The sequence below is a fragment of the Arachis ipaensis genome, chromosome B10 (genome assembly GCF_000816755.2).
Source record: "Arachis ipaensis cultivar K30076 chromosome B10, Araip1.1, whole genome shotgun sequence".
Classification (NCBI taxonomy): Eukaryota; Viridiplantae; Streptophyta; class Magnoliopsida; order Fabales; family Fabaceae; genus Arachis; species Arachis ipaensis.
In genome coordinates this window covers 82,162,441-82,184,537 of record NC_029794.2, presented here as the reverse complement: position 1 = coordinate 82,184,537, position 22,097 = coordinate 82,162,441, and the positions used below count along the sequence as shown (strand labels likewise).

At 41.1% G+C, this 22,097-nt stretch overlaps 1 protein-coding gene across 1 annotated transcript; it reads right to left on the bottom strand.

The window, feature by feature from the left end:
• Nucleotides 15,098-16,688, bottom strand: LOC107620720. The gene is made up of 2 exons (XM_016322846.1): nt 16,424-16,688; nt 15,098-16,287 (listed from the first exon to the last, which is right to left on the bottom strand). The coding sequence occupies exons 1-2, from the start codon at nt 16,686-16,688 to the stop codon at nt 15,098-15,100; spliced, it is 1,455 nt and encodes a 484-aa protein (XP_016178332.1).

Below are 22,097 nucleotides of genomic sequence, written 5' to 3'. Positions count from 1 at the left end.
GAGGGTCAACTGTCGTATCTGGCTGGGCCTCAGGCTATGGCTCCTCAGGGGGCTGCTGAGCATCTGGGACGGCCTGTGTCTATAAAGGTGCCTCTGGCTGAGCCGATTCCTCCTTGTGCTCCTCCTCCTCAGATGCGGAAGAGTCGGGAAGAGGGGGTAACTCAACGCCCAGCGCCACAAACATCTGATCCACTCTATCCAGGTAGCGCATAATGCGGCGCTCACTACACTCCATGAAGCGGATCAGATGCTGTCCTTAGAGATATGTCGGCTGGGGTGCTAGTGGTAGTGGTGCTAAAGGTGCTGCTGCTGTGGATGGGCCTACTGCGGCCGAGGAAGATGAAAGTCTGGCTGCTGCTGCTCTGGCTCTAGACTGGCATCGGGATGGGGGCTTCTCGTTCACCCATGTCCCCCACACAATGACGTTCTCCTTTTCATCATCCAGGGATGGTGACACATCATCCGCCATCCATGGGGCACCGGCTAGCTGAGCCATCTGAGTGACCAAAGTGGAAAATGATAGTATGCCACGGACATGTGCTCGCCACATGAATCGCCTGATCAACCGGGAGAAGTATACCTCCTTCCCCTCCATAACACACCCGATCAGGACGAGCATGTCCACCGAAATCTCAGTAAAATGGGTGGTAGGCATGACGTAGTGGACAAAGATCTACTGCCACATCCTAGCCTCCCTCGAAAGATGAGTAAACAGCATCCTCTTAGGTTTCTTATTGTTAGCATCCATCACCCAAGGGGCGTCCGGGGTGGCAATAACACAACTCAAAGCATCATAATCAAAGGTCATACAATGTATCGCCACTTCCGCCTGCTCAATAGCATTTGTATCGCCGGTCTTAGGCAGACAGTGGAGTGTATCCTTAATAGCAGCCTCTGTAACCAATACCTAACCGCCTCGCAGGTAAACTGAATCAAGAGTATGTCTGAAGAAATTGCAGTAAAACTCCTTTACCCATGATGAGTTCATCCTACCGAGCTCCCTGTTAATAAAGCTCAGGCCCATCCCCTCAATACGGGCATGAATGGATTGCCTCAGGTCAGTGGGGATGGCCAGTTTCCTTTCTATGTTCAGATTCTTCTTCTGGTAAGTTGGGAAGCAGAGCTCGCAATAGAGGTTAGGGAACCGGTGAGCATCTGTAGGCGGTAGCTGCTGGTCCTCTTTGTCCTTCTCATTAAGAGGGTTCTTGGCATAGTCGTAGTAGGGAGAAAGAGTGGAGGATTGAGGTTTCTTCCTCTTTCTTGAAGTAACCTTGGCTTTCCCTCTGTCAGCCATCCTGAAAAATAGATATGACAGGATATAAACACTTAAACCAAGTAGAGGAATAGAAAGCACGGAATGACATATTCAGAAAATAAGAGGATTGACATGTGAACATGAAGTGAGTTAAGAGAGAAGAATTCTCGGAATGCAAGGAACATAATTCAGAAGTCAAACAAAGCCACAAACCAAGAATTCAAACCATATTTGCACAATGCTTGTTTATTAAGCCCAAGGAACTTCATACCTAAAAGAATGGTTAAATGGTTAGTTCGAAAGCAAAAAAAGAAGTTAGTTGGTTAATCAAGTTAGAAGTTAGAAAACCGGTTCAAAGATTAGTGGTATGACGGTTGGTGGCTCAATTAAAAGAAATGCACAAAGTATGGAAAATAAGCACACTCACATTCATGAGGAAGATGCATTCATTGATGATGAAATATGGAGTTACATATAATACATATAATAGAAACAAGTCATCAACAATGTCATGGTCACACAGTTTTGCAACAATTGGTGTTGAAAGATAGAAATACACACCAGTGTAACCAAAAGCAAGTTGAAAACACTATCAAAAAGGGTTATATCAGCGGAAGGTACCAATTATTGCAAATGAATGAACCATATTCAAAATATGCAAGTTAAGGTCAAATGTTAAACTTAGTATGAGTCAAAAGGCATTTGATTTAACTTGAAGAGAGAAAGCACATGAAGGTTCACATAGATGAGTTAGGCAAGGGATTGTCTGACATGGAAATCCGACAAACAACTCCTTGAACTAACATATTCAGTGCATATCACGGGAATCAAAATAAGCACGGAAATGCCAACCAAAGTAACCTGAGAATTGAACTTGATGTGAGTCAAGTTAATGCCAAATCCCAGAGTGTCAGGTTCAATTCTTAGGTTGCGAGTTGAATAATAAAAAAAATTTTCAGAAAGTTGGGCAGCATTCCAGCAATAAATTAGACGTTCCCTGATGACTTGCATCATCTACCCTTCTTTCTTGCATAAAGAAGACCATAAAAGAGCATAAATCTCATTTGATCAGTACAATTCATGCATGATTTGATGAATATTATGGTACACTACTTTGAGATGAGTTGTGCTGAATTTCAGGTGAGAAAAGCATCAAAAATGGGGTAGAAGACAAACAGGAAGCTGGGCGTGTGAAACTGGCGTGACACTTGAAGCAAACGCCACAAAAATGCACTGGCGTGGCACGCCAGGAGCTGGGCGTGGCACGCCAGTACTAAAGTCCAGAGAAGAGATTCAAAGCATGCATATGGGCGTGGCACGCTGATACAAAATTCCAGAGAGCTACAATAGAGGACAAAAAAAGGGCGTGTCACGCCAAGCTGGGCGTGGCACGCCTAACTCATCAACTACTATGGGCTTTCCACTTGAGCAAAGGGGCGTGGCACGCCAACTCACCATTCCAAGAAGATCCTTCACTATGGCGTGCCACTTGGTGTCGAAGGCGTGGCACGCCAGCCCAAAGAAGTCACTTGGGCATGCCACTTGGTGTCGAAGGCGTGGCACGCCAGCCCAAAGAAGTCACTTGGGCGTGCCAGTTGAGAACCCAGGCGTGGCACGCCAAGCTTGAAGATTTCACAAAACCCATGGGCGTGCCACTTGAGCAGCATGGCATGGCACGCTGGTACAACAATCCAGAGAAGGGGCTGAAGGCAATTGAAGACTGGGCGTGCCACTTAAGCAACCAGGCGTGGCACGCCAACGCACAGAGGACCAAAAGCAAGGACTGGGCGTGCCACTTGGTATCGAAGGCGTTGCACGCCAACCTTAGCATTTCACTATGGCGTGCCACTTGAAGGCTGAGGCATGACACGCCAACTACTGGAACCAAGACAAGATCATGGGCGTGGCACGCCAGCCTTTAGGCGTGGCACGCTGGTATAAGTTTCCAGAGGGGATGAAGGAGGCCAATTACATGGGGCGTGCCACTTGAGTTCAAAGGCGTGGCACGTCATTCACCATTCTTCACTTAAGTGTGCCACTTGAGTAGCCAGGTGTGGAATGCCAGTGTCATTCAGAAGAGAAGCATTGGGGCGTGCCTGATAAACCACTATTTTATGGTTTATATTGTGTTTAATTGTGTGGTTTTATCATGATCCTTACCCACTTATTCATTAATTTAGCATGCATTTATATTTCCTTCCTGAAATTATTACATGATTGAAAACTGCTTCCTAGAGACTTTTAATTATGCATTTTAATTCTCCTTTATTCCATTCGATGCCGTGATCTGTGTGTTAAGCGTTTCAGGCTTTATAGGGCATGAATGAGTTGGAGATTAGAAAGGAAGCTAGAAAAATGGAAGGAACACAAGAAATTGAGGAGATAACCAGCGAGAAGTGACGTGGCCGCATGGCTCACGCGACCGCGCGAAAGAAGAGAAATCGCAGTGACGCGGCCGAATGACTCATGCGACCGCGCAGATTGGAAAAGCACAAGCGACGCAGAGGTGTGGACGACACGAATGCGTGGCAGGAAAAAACGCGAATGATGCGTCCGCATGGATGACGCGATCGCGTGACATGCGCGATCTGCAGAATTCGCTGTGGGCGATTTTGGACCCTATTTTGACCCAGTTTTTGGCCCAGAACAGCAGACTAGAGCCAGAGAACATGCAGAAACCAAAGAGAACATTCATTCTACAGAGCTTTAGTTTTGAGATCTAGTTTTTACTCCTCCTCTAGGTTTTCTCTCTAGACATTCATAGTTCTTAGGATTTACTTTTCGATTGCTCTTTGCATTGGGACACTGAGAAGAGTTATTACCGCATCAACACTTCGTCATTCTAGTTCGTTTTCTTTACTTGGCTTACTCTTCCATGTTCTTTTCTTTGTTTAATTTTACCATTGGAATATCTCTTTGGATTATTTAATATAAGGATTATCTTTATTTTTAATTAATTATTTTAATTTTTATTTACAATGTCTTTCTTTAATTCCTTTTCATATGCTATGAATTTTACATTCACAATGAGCGAGTAGTTCCTTAACTTGATGGGGAGTTGATTGAAGGAAACCCTTGAGTTGGAAAGCTTAAAAGAAAGATTGTAATTGGGTTTATGGTTGGATTGCCTTCTAGTCACTAACACCAATCTCTTTTAATTAAGTGGATTGCAACTTGTGAACAGACGTAGCATTCCAACTTGTTTGACTTTCCCTTACCTAGTAAAGGATAACTAAACAGGACAACTTTTAATTGTCAATTAATCTTGAGAGTATTCCAACAATAATAGGGATTCCAACTAATCAACTCCCAATCAAGGCTTTTATTTACATTATTCAAATTATCCAATTTAATTTCCTGCTTACTCAACTCAAACCTTTTTGAAAACCTCTGATTAATAAAATAGCACACTTTTCTGCAACTTGTTGGGAGACGACCTGGGATTCATACTCCCAGTATTTTAATTTTAAATTTCTCTGACACCTTTCTAAATTGATAAGTGGATTTCTGGCGAGTTAAAAACTATACTTGCAACGTATATATTTTAACAATTTTTAATTCGCCAATTTCTGCTACCATCAGTGCCACTTGAGTTCGTGGCGTGGCATGCCAAACAGAGCAACCACTCATTCACAAGAGGGGCGTGGCTCGCCAGACCCTGGGCGTGCCACACCAGTTCAACTTTCCAGAGAAGCCTAGCTAAGCATAAAGCAGAACAAGTTCTTGGCAAAATTTTACCCTCTTCAAAGATTTAACAAGTTGAAAGCTGAGGTACAAACATTTAGACAAGATGGGGAGACTCTCTATGAGGCTTGGGAGAGATACAAATAGTTGACAAGAAAATGTCTTCCAGATATGTTCAATGTGTGGGTCCAGCTGCACATATTCTATGAAAGATTGTCTCAAGAGTCAAAGAAGGCCATAGACCACTCTTCAGGAGGTTCTCTCAATAACAAGAAGACAATTGAAGAGGCCATAGACATTATAGAAATTGTGGCTAACAATGAGTATTTCTATGCCTCTGATAGAAACTCAAGAAAGGGAGTAATGGAGCTAAATCACATGGATGCTCTGCTGGCTCAAAACAAGGTGATCATAGCTCAACTAGCTGCTCTAACCAAGCAAATAGAGAAGAATCAAGTCTCAGCAATTAACACTCAAGTACCTATGCACAAAAGAGATAGTCTAGAAGTTGAATGTGAATGGGAGCAAGCCAACTATGTGAACAACTCATCAAGACAACCATATGATCCCAATGCTAAAACATACAACCCATGTTGGAAGAACCACCCAAAGTTTGGGTGGGGAACCCAGCAAAACCATAACCAAGACCACAAACTATATCACTCTAACCAATACAACAATCCCAACCATCAATCTAACAATCATAGGCCCTACCACAACCCACATAATGCCCCCTACCACTCAAACCAACAACCACATAGCAACCATTCCCAAAATGTATTATCCCCAATCCTACAACCATGTAATGACAGTGGAAACTTTGCAAGATTGGAAGCTATGATGGCACGTATGGCAGGGGATATTGCGACTGTTGCAGAGAGACAATTGCAAGCTAAAAAAAAGATAGATTCAATCCAAGAGGAGGCTAGATCTAACATAAAGAACCAAGGGGCAGCAATCTCAAAACTGGAGTCACAATTAGGATATCTATCTAAGCAAATACCAATGCCTACAAACATATTTTACAGCAACACCATGACCAATCCTAGAGGAGAATGCAAGGCCATCACACTAAGAAGTGGGAAGGTGGTGAAGGAGACATCCTCAAGCCACAATTTGCAAGAAGAAGAGGTTGCAAATGACTCAGAGATCAAGAAGGAAGAAGAGACATACTCCAGCTCCACTAAAATAAGTCTTGAAGCCCTATGTACCAAAGGCACCCTACCCACAAAGGCTAAGAAAGGATGGGAAGGACAGTCAGTTTTCTAGATTCTTGGGGATCTTCAAGAGGCTTCAAATCAACATCCTTTTTGTTGAGGCATTAGATCAAATGCCACTCTATGCCAAGTTCCTAAAAGAGCTCATGACAAAGAAAAGAAACTGGGAGAAAGGGAAACTATAGTGGTCACAGAAAAATGTAGTGCCATTATACAAAAGAAGCTTCTCCAAAAGATGAAAGATCCTGGGAGCTTTCAAATCCCCTGCATCATAGGGGATATTAGCATTGAAAAAGTATTATGTGATCTGGGAGCTAGCATTAACCATATGTCCTTGGCCATGATGAAGAGAATGAGAATTGAAGAAGCCAAACCAACAAGCATGGCACTTCAACTAGCTGATAGGACATTCAAGTTTCCCCATGGAGTGGTAGAAGACTTATTGGTTAAAGTGGGAAAGTTCATCTTCCCAACTGATTTTGTTGTGCTTGACATGGAGGAAGAGTCTAATGCATCAATCATACTAGGAAGACTATTCTTGGCAATAGCTGGAGCTATAATTGATGTGCAAAAGGGAGAATTGGTCCTAAGACTGCATGAAGAAAAGATGGTGTTCAATGTTTTCACTAATGAGCTACCCCAAGGAATCCATTGGAAAATATATGATGATGGACACAAAGGAAAAGCTGGTTCAAGGAGTCCTAGAAGAAGATCAATGTGAAGAAGCAATGGAGCAAGATCATCAAACATCATGTGGTGAACTACCACAAGAAATCATAAAGGCTCAATCATGCTAGACAAGGCAAAGAGAATATGGAAGCACCAAAGTTGGAGTTGAAAACCTTACCCCCAAGCTTGAAGTATGCTTACTTGGGGAGCAACAACACATATCCAGTAATCATCAACTCAAGCTTGAGTGAAGAACAATAAGAGAAGCTCATCAATATGTTGAGGCAACACAAAGATGCCATAAGGTGGACACTTTTAGATTTAAAAAGGATTAGCCCTTCAGTGTGCATGCATAAAATTCTTCTTGAGGAGGATGCCAAGCCCTCAATACAAGCCCAACGAAGATTAAATCCAACAATGAAGAAAGTGGTGCAAAAAGAAGTGCTGAAGTTATGGCAAGCAGGGGTGATTTACCCCATCTCAGACAGTCCTTGGGTGAGCCCTGTTCAAGTAGTTCCCAAGAAGGAAGGAATCACAGTGGTGCCAAATAAAAGAAATGAATTGATACCAACAAGAACAGTGACTGGATGGCGCATGTGTATAGACTACAGAAAGCTCAATGAAGCCACAAGGAAGGACCATTTTCCTCTACCATTCATGGACCAAATATTGGAGAGACTTGCTAGTCATGAGTACTACTATTTCTTGGATGGATACTCAGGCTACAACCAGATTGTAGTGGACCCTAACGACCAAGAGAAGACTTCTTTCACTTGCCTTTATGGTGTTTTTGCATATAGACGTATGCCCTGAATGCACCTGCCATATTCCAAAGGTGCATGCTGTCCATCTTTTCTGATATGATTGATGCATTCGCATTTTAGCTGGATTAGCTAGTTAGTTTAATTTGTTTTATTTTAGTTTCATGCATTTTAATCAAAAGAAACAAGCACTTAGATGGATTTTCTCATCATACTTTGATATGTTAAGAACTAAGTGAATTCTGCTCAATTTCATGCAAACAATTCAAGAAAAGTATGAATGAGTGAGTTATCTAAAGATAGTTGCTCAAGAGATCAGAGCTTTGATGCGTTGCTATTTTTGTGATCATGAAAGGGGGAAGAGCACCAAATTCCTTCAAAAAATGCTCCCCTGAAGAGCGCTAAGTTCACTTGAAGATTGCTCCACTCATTTAAAGAATGCTATGTTCTCCTGCAGCACACCCCTGAGCGCTACACTTTGTTTACAAGAGCGCTCTGTGTTTGTGTGCGTATGCACAGGAGGAGCAACGCTCTTCACCCAAGAGTGATATGTTCTTCAACCAAGAGCGCCTGCGATAAGGGAGTGGGAAAATTTAGCTGGCGACGCGTACGCATGGATGACGCATACGTGTGAAAGAGATATTTTGATGACCACGCGTATGCTTGAGTGACGCGTACGCAAGAGAGCAACAATTCTGAATAAGCATCCGCACGTATGGATGAAGCGACAGCGTGGAAGTGGCACTTTTGGAAGGCCACGCGTACGTGTGGATGACGCGTACGCGGTGACGAGCGCTTTTGGCAAGAACGCTACACTCACCTGGAGAGCGCACTAAAGAGGACGCGTACGCGTAGGTGACGCGTACACGTGACAAGCACTGGAGATAGTAATGACGCGCACGCGTGAGCGACGCGTATGCATCACAAGTGCCAAAATGTTAAACGACGCGTGCGCGTGGAGGACGCGTACGCGTGGATGCATAAGCGCTCCGCTCTCTTCAAGAACGCTACGTTCTCCTGGAATAGAATATTCCACGAACCGAAAAGCCTATTTTGAAGAGCTTCCAAGTACACCTGAAGAAGCAAGTACACTAGTATAAATAAATGGCATCTTGAATTATTTGGGGACTTCTTCGGGATCTTCGGTTTCTTTTCTTTTATGTTCTTTTCTTTTCTTTTAGATCTCTTTTGTACTTTTTCATTTTGGGGAATTTTACTTTCTGGACTTTTTTGCATTTTCTATTTTCTGTTTGAATTGAGCAATGATGAACTAAACCCCAATTTTATTAGGGGGAAGAGCTCTATTGTAATCATAATGAATCAATGAAATTCTTCTTCTTCTCAATTCATTTGGGTAGCTATAGGATAACTTCTATTTTGATTGTGAATTATTCATTCTGAAAAGGAGTTTAATTCAACTAAATGCTTGTGTGAGCCTCGGAAGGGGAAACACTTGCATTAGAATTGGAGCTCTATCCTTTACAATTCTCTTAACCAACACCATTCGGGAGGAATTGAGGTTTTGAGAGTTTGTGTGGCTTATGGATGAGTGACATGCACTTAACCTCTTCTCATGACAATTAGATCAAGGAATTGGCAAGATAGATTGTGATTAGAGAGATTGGATTGCCAAGGAATTGGGATCCAATCAATTTTAATCCACCATAGATCTACTCATATCATTGAGAAATGAGTTGAGACCTATTTGATTCATGATGGATTATGGTATCTCCAACCCCTAAGAATCCTTTTCTTTGAATTTCTTCAAGTTAGATCTCTCTGCATTCACTTTAATTGAAATTGTTCACTGCTGTTTTGATTCCCAGACCCAATTCCTTTTATAATTCATGCAAATTAAGTTTCACTGCAATTTAGATTCTGCAATTTTACTTTCTTGCATTTTAAGATTCAACTTATTTATGTTTCTTGCAATCTAATATTCAGTTCTTTTACTTTCTTGCTCTTTAAGTTTCAGTCATTTAAGTTTCTTCCCATTTAAGTTTCAAGCAATTTACATTCAGCAATTTAGATTTCCTGCAATTCATTAAACGTCATCAATCAACAATAATCAATAACATATCAATTTCAAACCTATCCTATAAGTCACTAGCCTAAGTGCCCATGAATATAATATACTACAAGGAGTAAACCGAAATCATACCTTGGCTGATTCCCAATATGTCAAAACTTAAAATTAAGCTCAACTCAAGCTTTCAACCACAAGCAAGCTGCCACTTCCACTCCAACAAGCACCAACAAGTTCCAATAGCTTCCAAACTCACAATAATCAAGCTATAACACACATAAACCATAACTAATCAACCTAGGGTTCAATTTAATCATAATCTCACAAGGGTTTCAAGAGATCTTACCTTACCCAATAGTTTTGGATGTCAAATCCAATGCTAATCAAAGGTTAGAGTGTACCTAAACACCCAAAAATCACAAAACCTCACTTAATCAAAAGCCCTAAAACTCGAAATTTTGAAGAGATGAACTGTGAAGAATTCGAGCTTTCCTTACTAGTTTCTTGAGTGGGATTTGTAGAGCTCTTTACAAGGAATGCGTGGCCGCAAACGGTGCGGCGATCGGAGCTCTATAGCTCAATATATGAGCTTGTGAAAATGGTGATGAATAATGTTAATGGAGGGTTTCTTCTCCTTCCTTTCTCATTAATGAACCTTTTATATCTTGGGCTTGGGCCCAACTTAGGACCGATCTAACCCGTTAGCGTTTTTAGCCCGTTTAGCCCAACTTTGGGCCAAACCTTTAAAATTAATGCTCGGCTTTTGACTTCTAACATTTTTCTAAGTTTTTTACTGTTCTCACTATTACTCGTGTAGTACTGGGCAGACTTAAACCGGTTCGCAGTTTTTTTCCTCAGTTTTTCGCAGAAAGTACATTTTCTGACTCAGAAAAAGCCACTGAGTCCAAAAATCATATTTAAATGCTCTGGTTCTTGTTCTAACTTTTTGGATTCTATTTTGGGGCAATTAATTATCTAATTAGGCGGTTAATTAGTCGCGGTTCTTACGTTCTCCCCACCAAATAAGAAATTTTGCCCTCAAAATTTTAATGATTACTTGAGAATAGCTCGGGATAATCCTTTCGCATCTCGGACTCTAATTTCCAAGTATGCCCTTCTACTCCTGCTCGCTTCCAAGCAACCTTAACCAATGAAACTTCCTTTCCTTGCAGCTTCTTTACACTAGTGTCGTCAATACGCACTGGTGTTACTTGAAAGATCAAATTCTCCCTGAACTTAACCAACTCAAGCTCTAGTACATGAGCTGCATCTGACGTGTACTTACGGAGTTGTGACACGTGGAATACGTCATGCAAGTTAGACAGATGAGGCGGCAAAGCAACTTGATATGCCACCGGCCCGAATCACCTCAGAAACTCAAATGGTCCTATATACCTCGGATTCAATTTCTTGGTTTTGATTGCTCTTCCAATTCCAATTGTCGGTGTAACTCTTAGAAATACATGCTCTCCTACTTCAAATTCTAACGATTTCCTCCTCTGATCTGCATAACTCTTCTGGTGACTCTGAGTAGTTAGAATTCTCTCTCGAATCTTTTTAATCTTCTCAGTAGTCTCTGCTACTAAATTTGGACCTAAAACACTTGCTTCACCGGTTTCATACTAACAAAGTGGAGATTGGCACTTCCGTCCATACAAGGCCTCATACGGAGCGATCCCAATGCTCGTATGAAAGCTATTGTTGTACGCAAACTCCACCAATGGCATGTAACGGTCCCAACTTCTAGGTTGATCCAATACACATTCTCTTAGCATATCCTCCAACGTCTGAATAGTTCTTTCTGACTATCCATCCGTTTGTGGATGGTATGCGGTACTGAGACATAGCTTCGTACCGAAAGCTTTTTGGAAAGCTCCCCAAAACCTTGATGTGAATTGGGGATCACGGTCCGATACTATGCTCGATGGCACACAATGCAACCTTACGATCTCCTTAATGTACAATCTTGCCAACTCTTCCATCGAGCAGTTCACTCGAATAGGTAGAAAATGAGCGGATTTGGTTAAGCGATCCACGATCACCCAAACCGCATCAAATCCTGACCTAGTTCTCGGTAAACCGGTCACAAAGTCCATTGCAATTCCTTCCCATTTCCACGGAGGAATCTCGAGTGGCTGTAACTTTCTCGATGGTTTTTGATGCTCTATCTTCACCTTCTGACACGTCAGGCACTTGGATACCACTGTTGCTACATCGCCTTTCATCCCAGGCCACCAAAACATCCTTTTTAAGTCGTAGTACATCTTCATACTTCCGGGATGAATAGAAAACCCACCGTTATGTGCTTCTGATAATAAGTCTTCCCTCAACTCCCGACATTCGGTATACAAGTTCTCCCTTTATACCTCTACAATCCTTCATTATCCTTAGTGAATTCTCCATGCCTCTTATCACCAACTGGTTGAAATAATTGTTGAAGCTTCTGCTCATCTTGCTGAGCCCTCTGAATCTTTGATCTAAACGTTCTTGAGATCTTTAACTGGTTTAAACAAACCCTTCCGGAAACTTCACCACTATCCTGCTTAAGATCCACAAACTTATCCCCTAGCTCCTCTTCCTTGATTCTCATCCAAGCAATTATCAAGGTTTTTCGACTCAAAGCGTTTGCTACCACATTCTCCTTTCCAAGATGACAACTTAGTTCAAAATCGTAATCTTTAAGCAACTCTATCCACCTTCTCTGGCACATATTAAGCTCTTTCTGATCCAAGATGTACTTGAGACTCTTATAGTCAGAAAAGACGCTAAACCTCACTCCGTACAAGTGATGTCTCCATATCTTCAATGCAAATACAATCACCACTAATTCCAAATCATGAGTTGGGTAATTTACCTCATGCGGTCTCAGCTGATGCGATGCGTAAGCCACCACATTCCGGTGTTGCATTAACACACAACCCAAACCCTTCAAAGAAGCATCACAATATACTTCAAACGGTTCATGCGGTTACGACAAGATTAAAACAGGTGCTGAAGTTAACCTCTGCTTTAAGGTTTGAAAACTTTCTTCACACTCTGACGTCCACATAAAAGGCACCTCCTTCCTTGTCAACTTAGTCATCGGCAGTGCTATCCGGGAAAATCCTTCAATGAATCTCTGGTAATACCTGACTAAGCCGAAGAAACTTCGGACTTCCGTCACTGTCGATGGTCTTTCCCATTCCATCACCGCTTCTACCTTAGAAAGATCCACCGCTATTCCTCCTTTGCTCACCACGTGACCTAAGAACTTTACTTCCTCCTTCCAGAACTCACATTTCGACAACTTAGCATACAATTTCCACTCCTTTAATATTTTAAAACAGTTCTCATGTGTTCCTCATGCTGCTTTGCCGTCTTGGAATAAACTAAGATGTCATCTATGAAAACCACCACGAATTTGTCCAAAAAGGGACGAAAGACTCTGTTCATGTAACCCATGAAAACAGCAGGTGTATTCGTTAACCCAAAGGACATTGCCGCAAACTCGTAGTGTCCATAGCACGTCCTGAATGCATTCTTAGGGATATCATCCTCCTTCACCCTTATTTGATGGTAACCCAACCTCAAATCGATCTTGGAAAACACTCCAGCTCCGTGCAATTAATCCATCAAGTCATCTATCGTTGGCAGTGGGTACTTATTCTTCACAGTCACTTTGTTCAACTGTTGGTTATCCATACACAGTCGCATTCCTCCATCCTTCTTCTTCTCCAATAAAACTGGCGCTCCCCATGGTAATACACTCGGTCGAATGAACCTCTTGTTCAGAAGCTCTTCCAACTGAGCCTTTAGTTCAGCCAGCTCTATCGGAGCCATTCGATACGGCGTAATCGACACTGGTCCGGCTCCCGGCACCAATTCACTCGCAAATTCAATTTCCCTCTGAGGTGGAAATTCAGGAATATCTTCCGGGAACACCTCCGGAAAGTCTCTAACTATCATCCAAGGCATTAGCAGCCAACAAGATATAACCCTGACACTCTTCGCCACTATAGTGCTGATAAACCCCATTTTTAGGATTTATCATGTATAGAATTTAAGGGTTTTATCAATGATCTTCCACACTTATTCATATAAAACTACATGATTTTGTGTTCCTTTTCCAACTTTGCCTCATGGATAAAAATATGCTTCTTTTGCATCAAAATTGATATATTATAATCCTTCTCTATTACCATTCAATGCCTTGATCTATTTGTTATGTGGTTTTAGAAGTTACAGGACAAAAATGGCTAAGAGGAGTGAAGGAAGCAGGCATGAATGGAAGGAGCATGGAATAAAGCAAATTTTGGAACTTGGGCATATGCGCGCACGCGCAGCGTGCGCGTACGCGCGGATGTGTACCCCCAGAGCCGGCTGAGTAGAGCCGAGACGAGAAGCCGGCGTGCTTATGTGGCTGGGCCACAAGTCATTGGACGCGCGCGCACTATGCGCCTGCACGCAGATCACAGAGGACCCCAGGTGCGCGTACGCGTGCAGTGCACGTACGCGCCAATGGGCGCACGTGATTTTTTAATCAAAATACGTGACCAGCGATTTCAGGGAGTCCCAGGCCCAGTTTTGGAGCAGAATTTTGGAGGGAAAAGCTTAAGAAGACCAAGGATTAGGAGTGTTAGGACAATAAGTCATAATTCTAGATATTTTAGAGAGAGAAACTCCAACCTCTCTCTGGGATTTCACTTCCTTCATTGCAATTCTCCTTTGATTCCTTGGTGAGATCCATTGCTAATTCACTCTTTCTTTGATACAAGTTGTAGATCCACTCTTCTTCTACTCTTAATTGATACTCTTTTGATTCAATCTCTTAGATCTAGATTTGTTTGACTTTGTTACCTTGAATTTGGATTAATAAATTGTAGAATTTCATTCAATTGCTTGATTGTTGATGATTGTTTGGATTAGATAGCTTTAATTCAATTTCTTCTCTCAATTACATCATGTCTTCTATGATTGCCTACCAATTATTTGTAATAATGACAACCCTAGCTATGGAGTAGATTTCCCTTACTTGGCTTAGGGGTTGGGTTATTGGAGACACTTGAATAGTGGATATCAATTGTAGATTATGAATTGAGGCTTGCTAATTGACTTAGAGTGCACTAAAGCTAGACTTACCTAGGGTGAGACTAGGACTTGTGACTCAAGTTAGTTACTCTCATTTGACTTTCCACCATTGTTAGGGGGTTAACTAAGTGAAGCAACAATCAATTCTTATCATAATTGAAGGGAACTATAATGACGAAACTTCCAATACTTACACTTAGCCAAGTCCTTTATCTCAATTAATTGTTGTTTGCTTTTGTTAGCTTGAATTCTCGCACCGACTCTCAAAACCACAAAAGATTTCCTAATCAATGATGTGCATTCTAAAGCAATTCCTAGGGAGAACGACCCGGGATCAATACTCTCGGTCATAGATTTTAGAAGTGTTTGATGCGATATTTGTGTGTTGGTTAGACTATACACACAATTGGATTCATTGTTAATTTCTAACCGGCTTACGCATATTTCGGTTCATCAAGTGCACCACTACAGAGTTCATGTAGTAACCCTCAGCTATCGCTGCTCCATTTTCTCCTTCCGGCATAAATCGAAATGACCGCTCAAAACAATCCAACAAAACCCAATTCTTCGACAACCAATCAAACCCCAAAATCATATTGAATCCAATCATTAGTAAACAGATCAAATCATGCACAAAGTCTCTACCCTCAAGCATGAAACCTACTTGCCTACAACCTGATCTAGTCATAACTGTCTGATGCGGAGTATGTACATGCAGATCAAATGCTAACTCTAACACTTTCAAGCCTAGTTCCTCAACCTTAGCAAATGAAATAAACGAATGCAAAGCTCCAGTATCATACAATGCAATCAAGACTTTATCACCAATTAAACATATACCTCTCATCAAAAGATCTGCCTTAGAAGCATCCTTGGCATTCATAGCAAACACTCGCCCCTGGTGCTGACTTTGACCCGCATTCGGGTTCTTCCCATGAGTGCAATCGCTCGCAATGTGACCAAGCAAGCCACAGTTGAAATAACCACCTAAACCAATCATGCATGAGTCATATGGATGAAAATGGCCACAACGCACACAAGTCAAATTCAGAGAAATCTTGCTCTGATTTCCTCTCCCCTTGGTATACTGAAACTGATTCTGAGCGTTCTTTCTGAAGCCTCTTTGCCCTTGAGGAGCATATCCTCCTCTCTTGAAATTCTGACCCTTCGGATGGAAATACTTGCCACGTTGTCCACTAGAGCTTTCTCTGTGAGTTTCCTTGGACGAAGCTACCATTTTTGCATACTCCTCAACCACCCTTGCTTTGTTCACCAATTCGGAGAAGGTACGAATCTCCAGAGGAGCCAAAACAGTCATGATGTTGTCCTTCAAGCCCCTCTGGTACTTGATACACTTCCAACTCTCGTAGGTCTCTAGGGCACCCTGACATACCCTAGAGAACCTACAAAGCTCCTCGAATATGCTTGTGTAATCTGCCACAGACAGAGAACCTTGCTTCAGCTGCATAAGTTCCATCTCCTTTGGTTCCCTTGTAGACTCAGGAAAGTATTTCTTGTAGAAGGCCGTTTGGAATACATCCCAAGGAACATCAACATTTTGGAGCTGTAGCAAGCGGCACTCTGCTTGCCACCAATGCTGGGGCTTTCCTGCAAGCTGATAAGCAGCAAATTCTACATACTGGTTATTCGGAAGAGGCTACGCTTGTAAAGCATGCTCCATGGCCTGAAACCAGTTGTCTGCTTCTATAGGGTTGGTTGATCCTCAGAAAATTGGCGGATGAACCTTGAGAAAAGTCACCAAGGTCATCGGAGCACCCCCATGTTATCTCCAATTTCCTCAACATTCTCATTCGCGTTTCCTTCGCTATTCCATTTCCGTTTCCGGCTGGTTGGCCTAACCTCTGCACAGCTTGCAGAGTCGCAGCAGCATTAGCTTCTATGGTATTTGCAAGGTTTTCCATGGCCACCATAAATTCAGCATGGTTGTCCACCGGTTGTGCATTCATACTCTCTCGTGAACGTGCTCGATCTCGTCCGCAAGTGGCCATTAGGGTTCCTGTTTGCACCAAACAATCGATATCAATGTGATCAGTCTCAATATCAAAAGTCTAGTGCTTCAATTATCCCAAACAGGCACTCACAAACAAGCATGCTATGCAATATCAAGTAGATAACCTAATACCATTGATAACCTAATAACATCAAGGAAAAGACACACAGAGCATGCAATGAAGCACAAACGGTCCATCCCTCAGGCTCACAAGGACGAACCACTCTGAAACCACTAAATGTAACACCCTAATTCTTAGCTCGCTTAGCTCGCATTGTAAAGCAAAGGTTAATCAAAGGTTACGTCAGTTCTATGCTCATACATATAATATATAGAAAGAAATAATATATTCTAGAAGCCCGATGAAGGATATAGCTCAAAAATAAGATTTAAAAGTGCAAAACGTACTAACGAAGCTTCTAACTTAAAGCACAAGAAACGGATATAATGTAACAAAGGATAATAGTATAATATCATAGGAATTTAGCCACAGCCCCCGGAGTTTAAGTCGGCTAGCTATATACAAACATACAGAACCCGACAATAAAATCAGCTTATACAAGTTTTATCTCTCAAATACAAGCCTCTAGGCAAAGCAAAACACAAAAGTGAGACTTATATAAGCAAAATAAATCAAAAAGACTGCAAGAGTAACAGGATCCTCTGCTTCTATCACCATCTCAGCAACTCACCGAGGTGGGTTGTAACCTGCATTTGAAAAACACAACAGAAATATGGTATGAGAACCAGAGGTTTTCAATATGGTAACAGTGCCCAGTGATGTAGGATATAAGACCCCGGGATGCCTAAGGTAGTCCTAGACTTCATATCCATCACAAGATTTATCTTAAAGCATACTAAAAGAATAAAGCATAATTTAAACGTCAATACAACTTAAAGCCTTGGCAGTATAAAATGGGTAATCTAACTTAAAGGATTCTCTAGTCTAACAGTCTTCGCTGTCCCACAGCCTTCACCAACCTATCCTCCATGCAATCCCATCGCCACCGCCTTCCGAACCTCCTCAATCCCAGTAGAAAGCACAATTATATACAATGCAAGTAAAACACAAGTATTGGCATGTAAGGCAAATAATTCAAATAGCAATTAGGCATGTTATTCAATTAGGCAAGCAATTACAAGACGGCAAAGCAAACAAACAGATAGAACATGCACATGACGAATGCTTGTCCTATTGGCTGTGATGTCACATTGTCGGTTCAACTACCAACCAGACACATCTCCATGGAGATGTTGCCCTTCGAAATCATCATTTGGGAAGCCCCGAGATATGGTTCTCGGATCACCATCCAGGATTTTGTGTCTGCACACTCTACTGATCCAAAGGGATGCGAGCGGGATACTCTTGCCTCAGACCTCACATCTCAACGTAAGTGGGATTAACCACCGTCCTTACGCCGCCGTCACTACCTCGACAGGCAGGATTAGCCATCGTCCTTGCCGGGCGCATAGTGTCTCATAATCTCAATATAAAATAGTAGTTCAGTGGTTTTTCAGAAAACATTTTCAATACATCAATGATTCATCATTGTACACTCGAGTCATCGACTCTTCTCAACCACTGTCAAATCAACAATTCCATTCTGAGTCGTCGACTAATCTCAACTACTGTCAATTCACATTTCAATTCCGAACTCACCAGTTCATCAGCTCTTATTTCATATTCGAATCTACCTTCACAAACCATCAAACCATCCTCAGTACACCCGAAACCTAAGCCACTGTTTTCTAATTTTTCAAAATAACGTCAACTAAATCTCTTAGGTTCTTTCCTATATTCTCATACCCAAAATTAAGCCCAAGAGTCTTAAAATGGTGTCACAGAAGCTTTCAATCGTGTTGGAAAGGTGAAATAGTTGAAAACAAAGTTTAAGTTTGAGAAACATGGCGTGTGCGTCCGCACAGGGGTGTGCGTGCGCACGCCCAGGAGAAGTTTTAAAATGTGTGCGTACGGAAAGGGGTGTGCGTATACACAAGTACAAATTTTTATAATTCTGTTTGCTCGTACGAGCTGTGCTAGCGCCCCTAACAGACTGCCTTTCCCAACGTGTGCATGCGCACAAGTTGTAATTCTTCATTGGATATGTGCGCGTGCAAGCTGTGCTAGCGCTCTAAACAAGAAGCCTTCCCCTGCCTGTGCGTGCGCACAGGTTTAAAATTTTGCAGGGTTGTGTGTGTGCACAAGGTTGTGCGTGCGCACATACCAGAAATCACAAAATTCTGCAACTTTGCAGAATTTTAAATTTTGACACCAAACTTTGAATGATCATAATTCCCTCTGCAAAAATCCAAATTTTGCAAACTTTATATCGATTTGAAGAGTTTTCAATGAACTTTAATTCTAAACAAATTTTAACCAATATCAAAGACTGAGGCATAAGTTATGATCAGACAAAGTTCACTAAAATTTCCTTTTTACCAAAAGCCACAAGTACTCAAATTTTTCCAAATTCTCAAACCACATCCAACCAAAACAATACCAAACTCCCATTTACAGCACAATCTACCCTCTTGGGTCAATTTTCACAATTCATACCACTTTTTTCATCACACTTCATCATTCTCAATTTCAATTATCAAACATATATAACATTATAAACACATACCCACCAATATATTCACCAATCATCATTCTATCACTATCAATCTTCATCATCAACTCAACCATGCTTCATATTAATAATCAACAATATTCATTCATCCAAATCCATGATATCTCAACATCATCATTTAACATCATCAACAATATCAATTCGTTAAACATTATCAACCAACCAATCATCAATAACATATCAATTTCAAACCTATCTTATGGGTCACTAGCCTAAGTGTCCATGAATATTATATACTTCATAGAAGAAACCGAAACGATACCATGATCGATTCCCAATATGCCAAAACTCAAAATTAAGCTCAACTCAAGGTTTCAACCAGAAGCAAGTCTTCACTTCCACTCCAACAAGCACCCACAAATTCCAATAGCTTCCAAACTCACAATAATCAAGCTATAACACACATAAACCATAAATAATCAACCTAGGGCTCAATTTAATCATAATCTCACAAGGTTTTCAAGAGATCTTACCTTACCCAATAGTTTTGGATGTCAAATCCAATGCTAACCAAAGGTTAGAGTGTACCTAAACACCCAAAAATCACAAAACCTTACTTAATCAAAAGCCCTAAAATGCAAAATTTTGAAAAGAAGAACTGAGAAGGATTCGTTCTTTCCTTACCAGTTTCTTGGGTAAGTTTTGTAGGGCTCTTTGCTAGGAACACGTGGCCGTAAATGGTGCGGCGATCGGAGCTCTATAGCTCAAGATATGAGCTTGTGAAGATGGTGATGAATAGTGTTAATGGAGGGTTTCTTCTCTTTCCTTTCTCAGCTGGTGGTGTTGTGTTTCTATGTGTTGTTGCTAAAATTGGTTCATTAATGAACCTTTTATATGTTGGGCTTGGGCCCAACTTGGGCTCGGTCCAACCCGTTAGCGTTTTTAGCCCGTTTGGCCCAACTTTGGGCCAAACCTTTAAAATTAACGCCCTATTTTTTACTTCTAATATTTTTCTAAGGTTTTTGACTGTTCTCACTATTTCTCGTGCGGTACCGGGCAGACTTGATCTAAGAAATTCTAATCTAACCCTAATCCTAATTCTAGAGAGATGAAAGAGCTTCTCTCTCTAGAAACTAAACTAAAGCATTCACTAAACTAACTCCTCATGTGTAAAGTGATGCATTCCCCTTCAATCCTTGGTCCTTTTAACCTTTTCCCACCAAAATTCAGCTCCAAACTGGGCCAGGGGCACTTCTGAATTCGCCAGACACGATTTCACTAAAGAAGTCACGTGCAAACATCGACGCGTACGCGTACAGCATGCGTGCGCGTCCCTGGAGTTTTACGATCTACGCGTGCGCGTCCATTGCATGTGCGCGTGGATGAGTGCATCCCAAATCTTTGGCTTTCCATGATTTTTCCACTTTTCATGCTTTCCCTCTTCACTCCTTTGATCCATTCCTAGGCTTTTCAACCTGAAATCACTTAACAATCAAATCAAGGCATCTAGTGGAATCAAAGGTGAATTAAATTCATCAAATTAAAGGTCTAAAAGCATGTTTTCACACTTAAGCACAAATTAAGGAAGAATCACAAAACTATGCTATTTCATTGAATAAATGTGAAGAAAAGTTGATAAAATACTCTAAATTCTACTCAAGATAAACCCTAAAAATGGGGTTTATCAACCTCCCCATACTTAAACCATAGCATGTCCTCATGCTAAACCAAGAAGGAAATAAGGGGTATGACATTTATTCAATGCAACTAAATTATATGCAACCTATGTAAATGCAACTACCTATATGAATGCAATTGCTTGGTCAAAGCAAATCAATCCTCCAAGAGAACATATGCAAGCAATAGTAATTCAACGCAACCCACAATTGCATTGAACTATAAAAAAGATTTACAAACTTGCAAGAATATAGATGATAGTGGTGAATACATGTAATTGAGCAATCGAACCCTCACCGGATGTGTATTCGCTCTAGTCACTCAAGTGTTTGGGGTTGATTCACTCAATTCTCCGTTAATCATGCTTTTCAAGATTTGTTCTATATCTAACAATCAACAATTATTCAATGCATGCATACAATCATCATGAGGAATTTCCATAAGGTTGTAACGGGGCTAAGGTCAAGGTAGGGTCATATATGATTAAGTGGTCTAGAATTTGAATCCTTGATTAACCTAGACTTTCCCACCTAATCTATATAACAACCTATACAAATTCAAAGCTAACCTAACTACGCATAATTCACTTTTTCACATACTCTCGCATTTTCTTTTCATTTCATAACACTTATGCATTGATTCTTATTGAACTTTACTTTGGGGCATTTTGTCCCCTTTTTATTGCTTTTCTCTTTTTTTTCTTTCTTTTTTTCTATATTTTTTCTTTCTTTTCTTTTCTTTTCATATTCACTTTTCTTTTTCTTTTGTTTTTCTCATTTTTTGTTTTTTTCTTTCTTTCAAACTATATACAAGAACATCAATGCATAAGGTCTAACATTTGATTAATACATGAGCATGCACCCAATTCCCAAAATATAGAAATACAAAACATCTTTTTATCCCAACCAATGTTCCCAAATCTCCCCAAACATGAATAATAAGCACTCTCACTAGCCTAAGCTAATCAAAGATTCAAACAAGGGACATTTATTGTTTTTTGCTTTAGGCTTGTAATGTGCTAAAATAAAGAACAATTGGGTTAAGCATAGGCTCAAAATTGGTTAACAATGGGAGGTAAAAGGTAGGCTATTTGGCTAGGTGAGCTAATGAAACAATGGCCTCAATCATATAAGTGCATGAATACAAGGAATAATGGA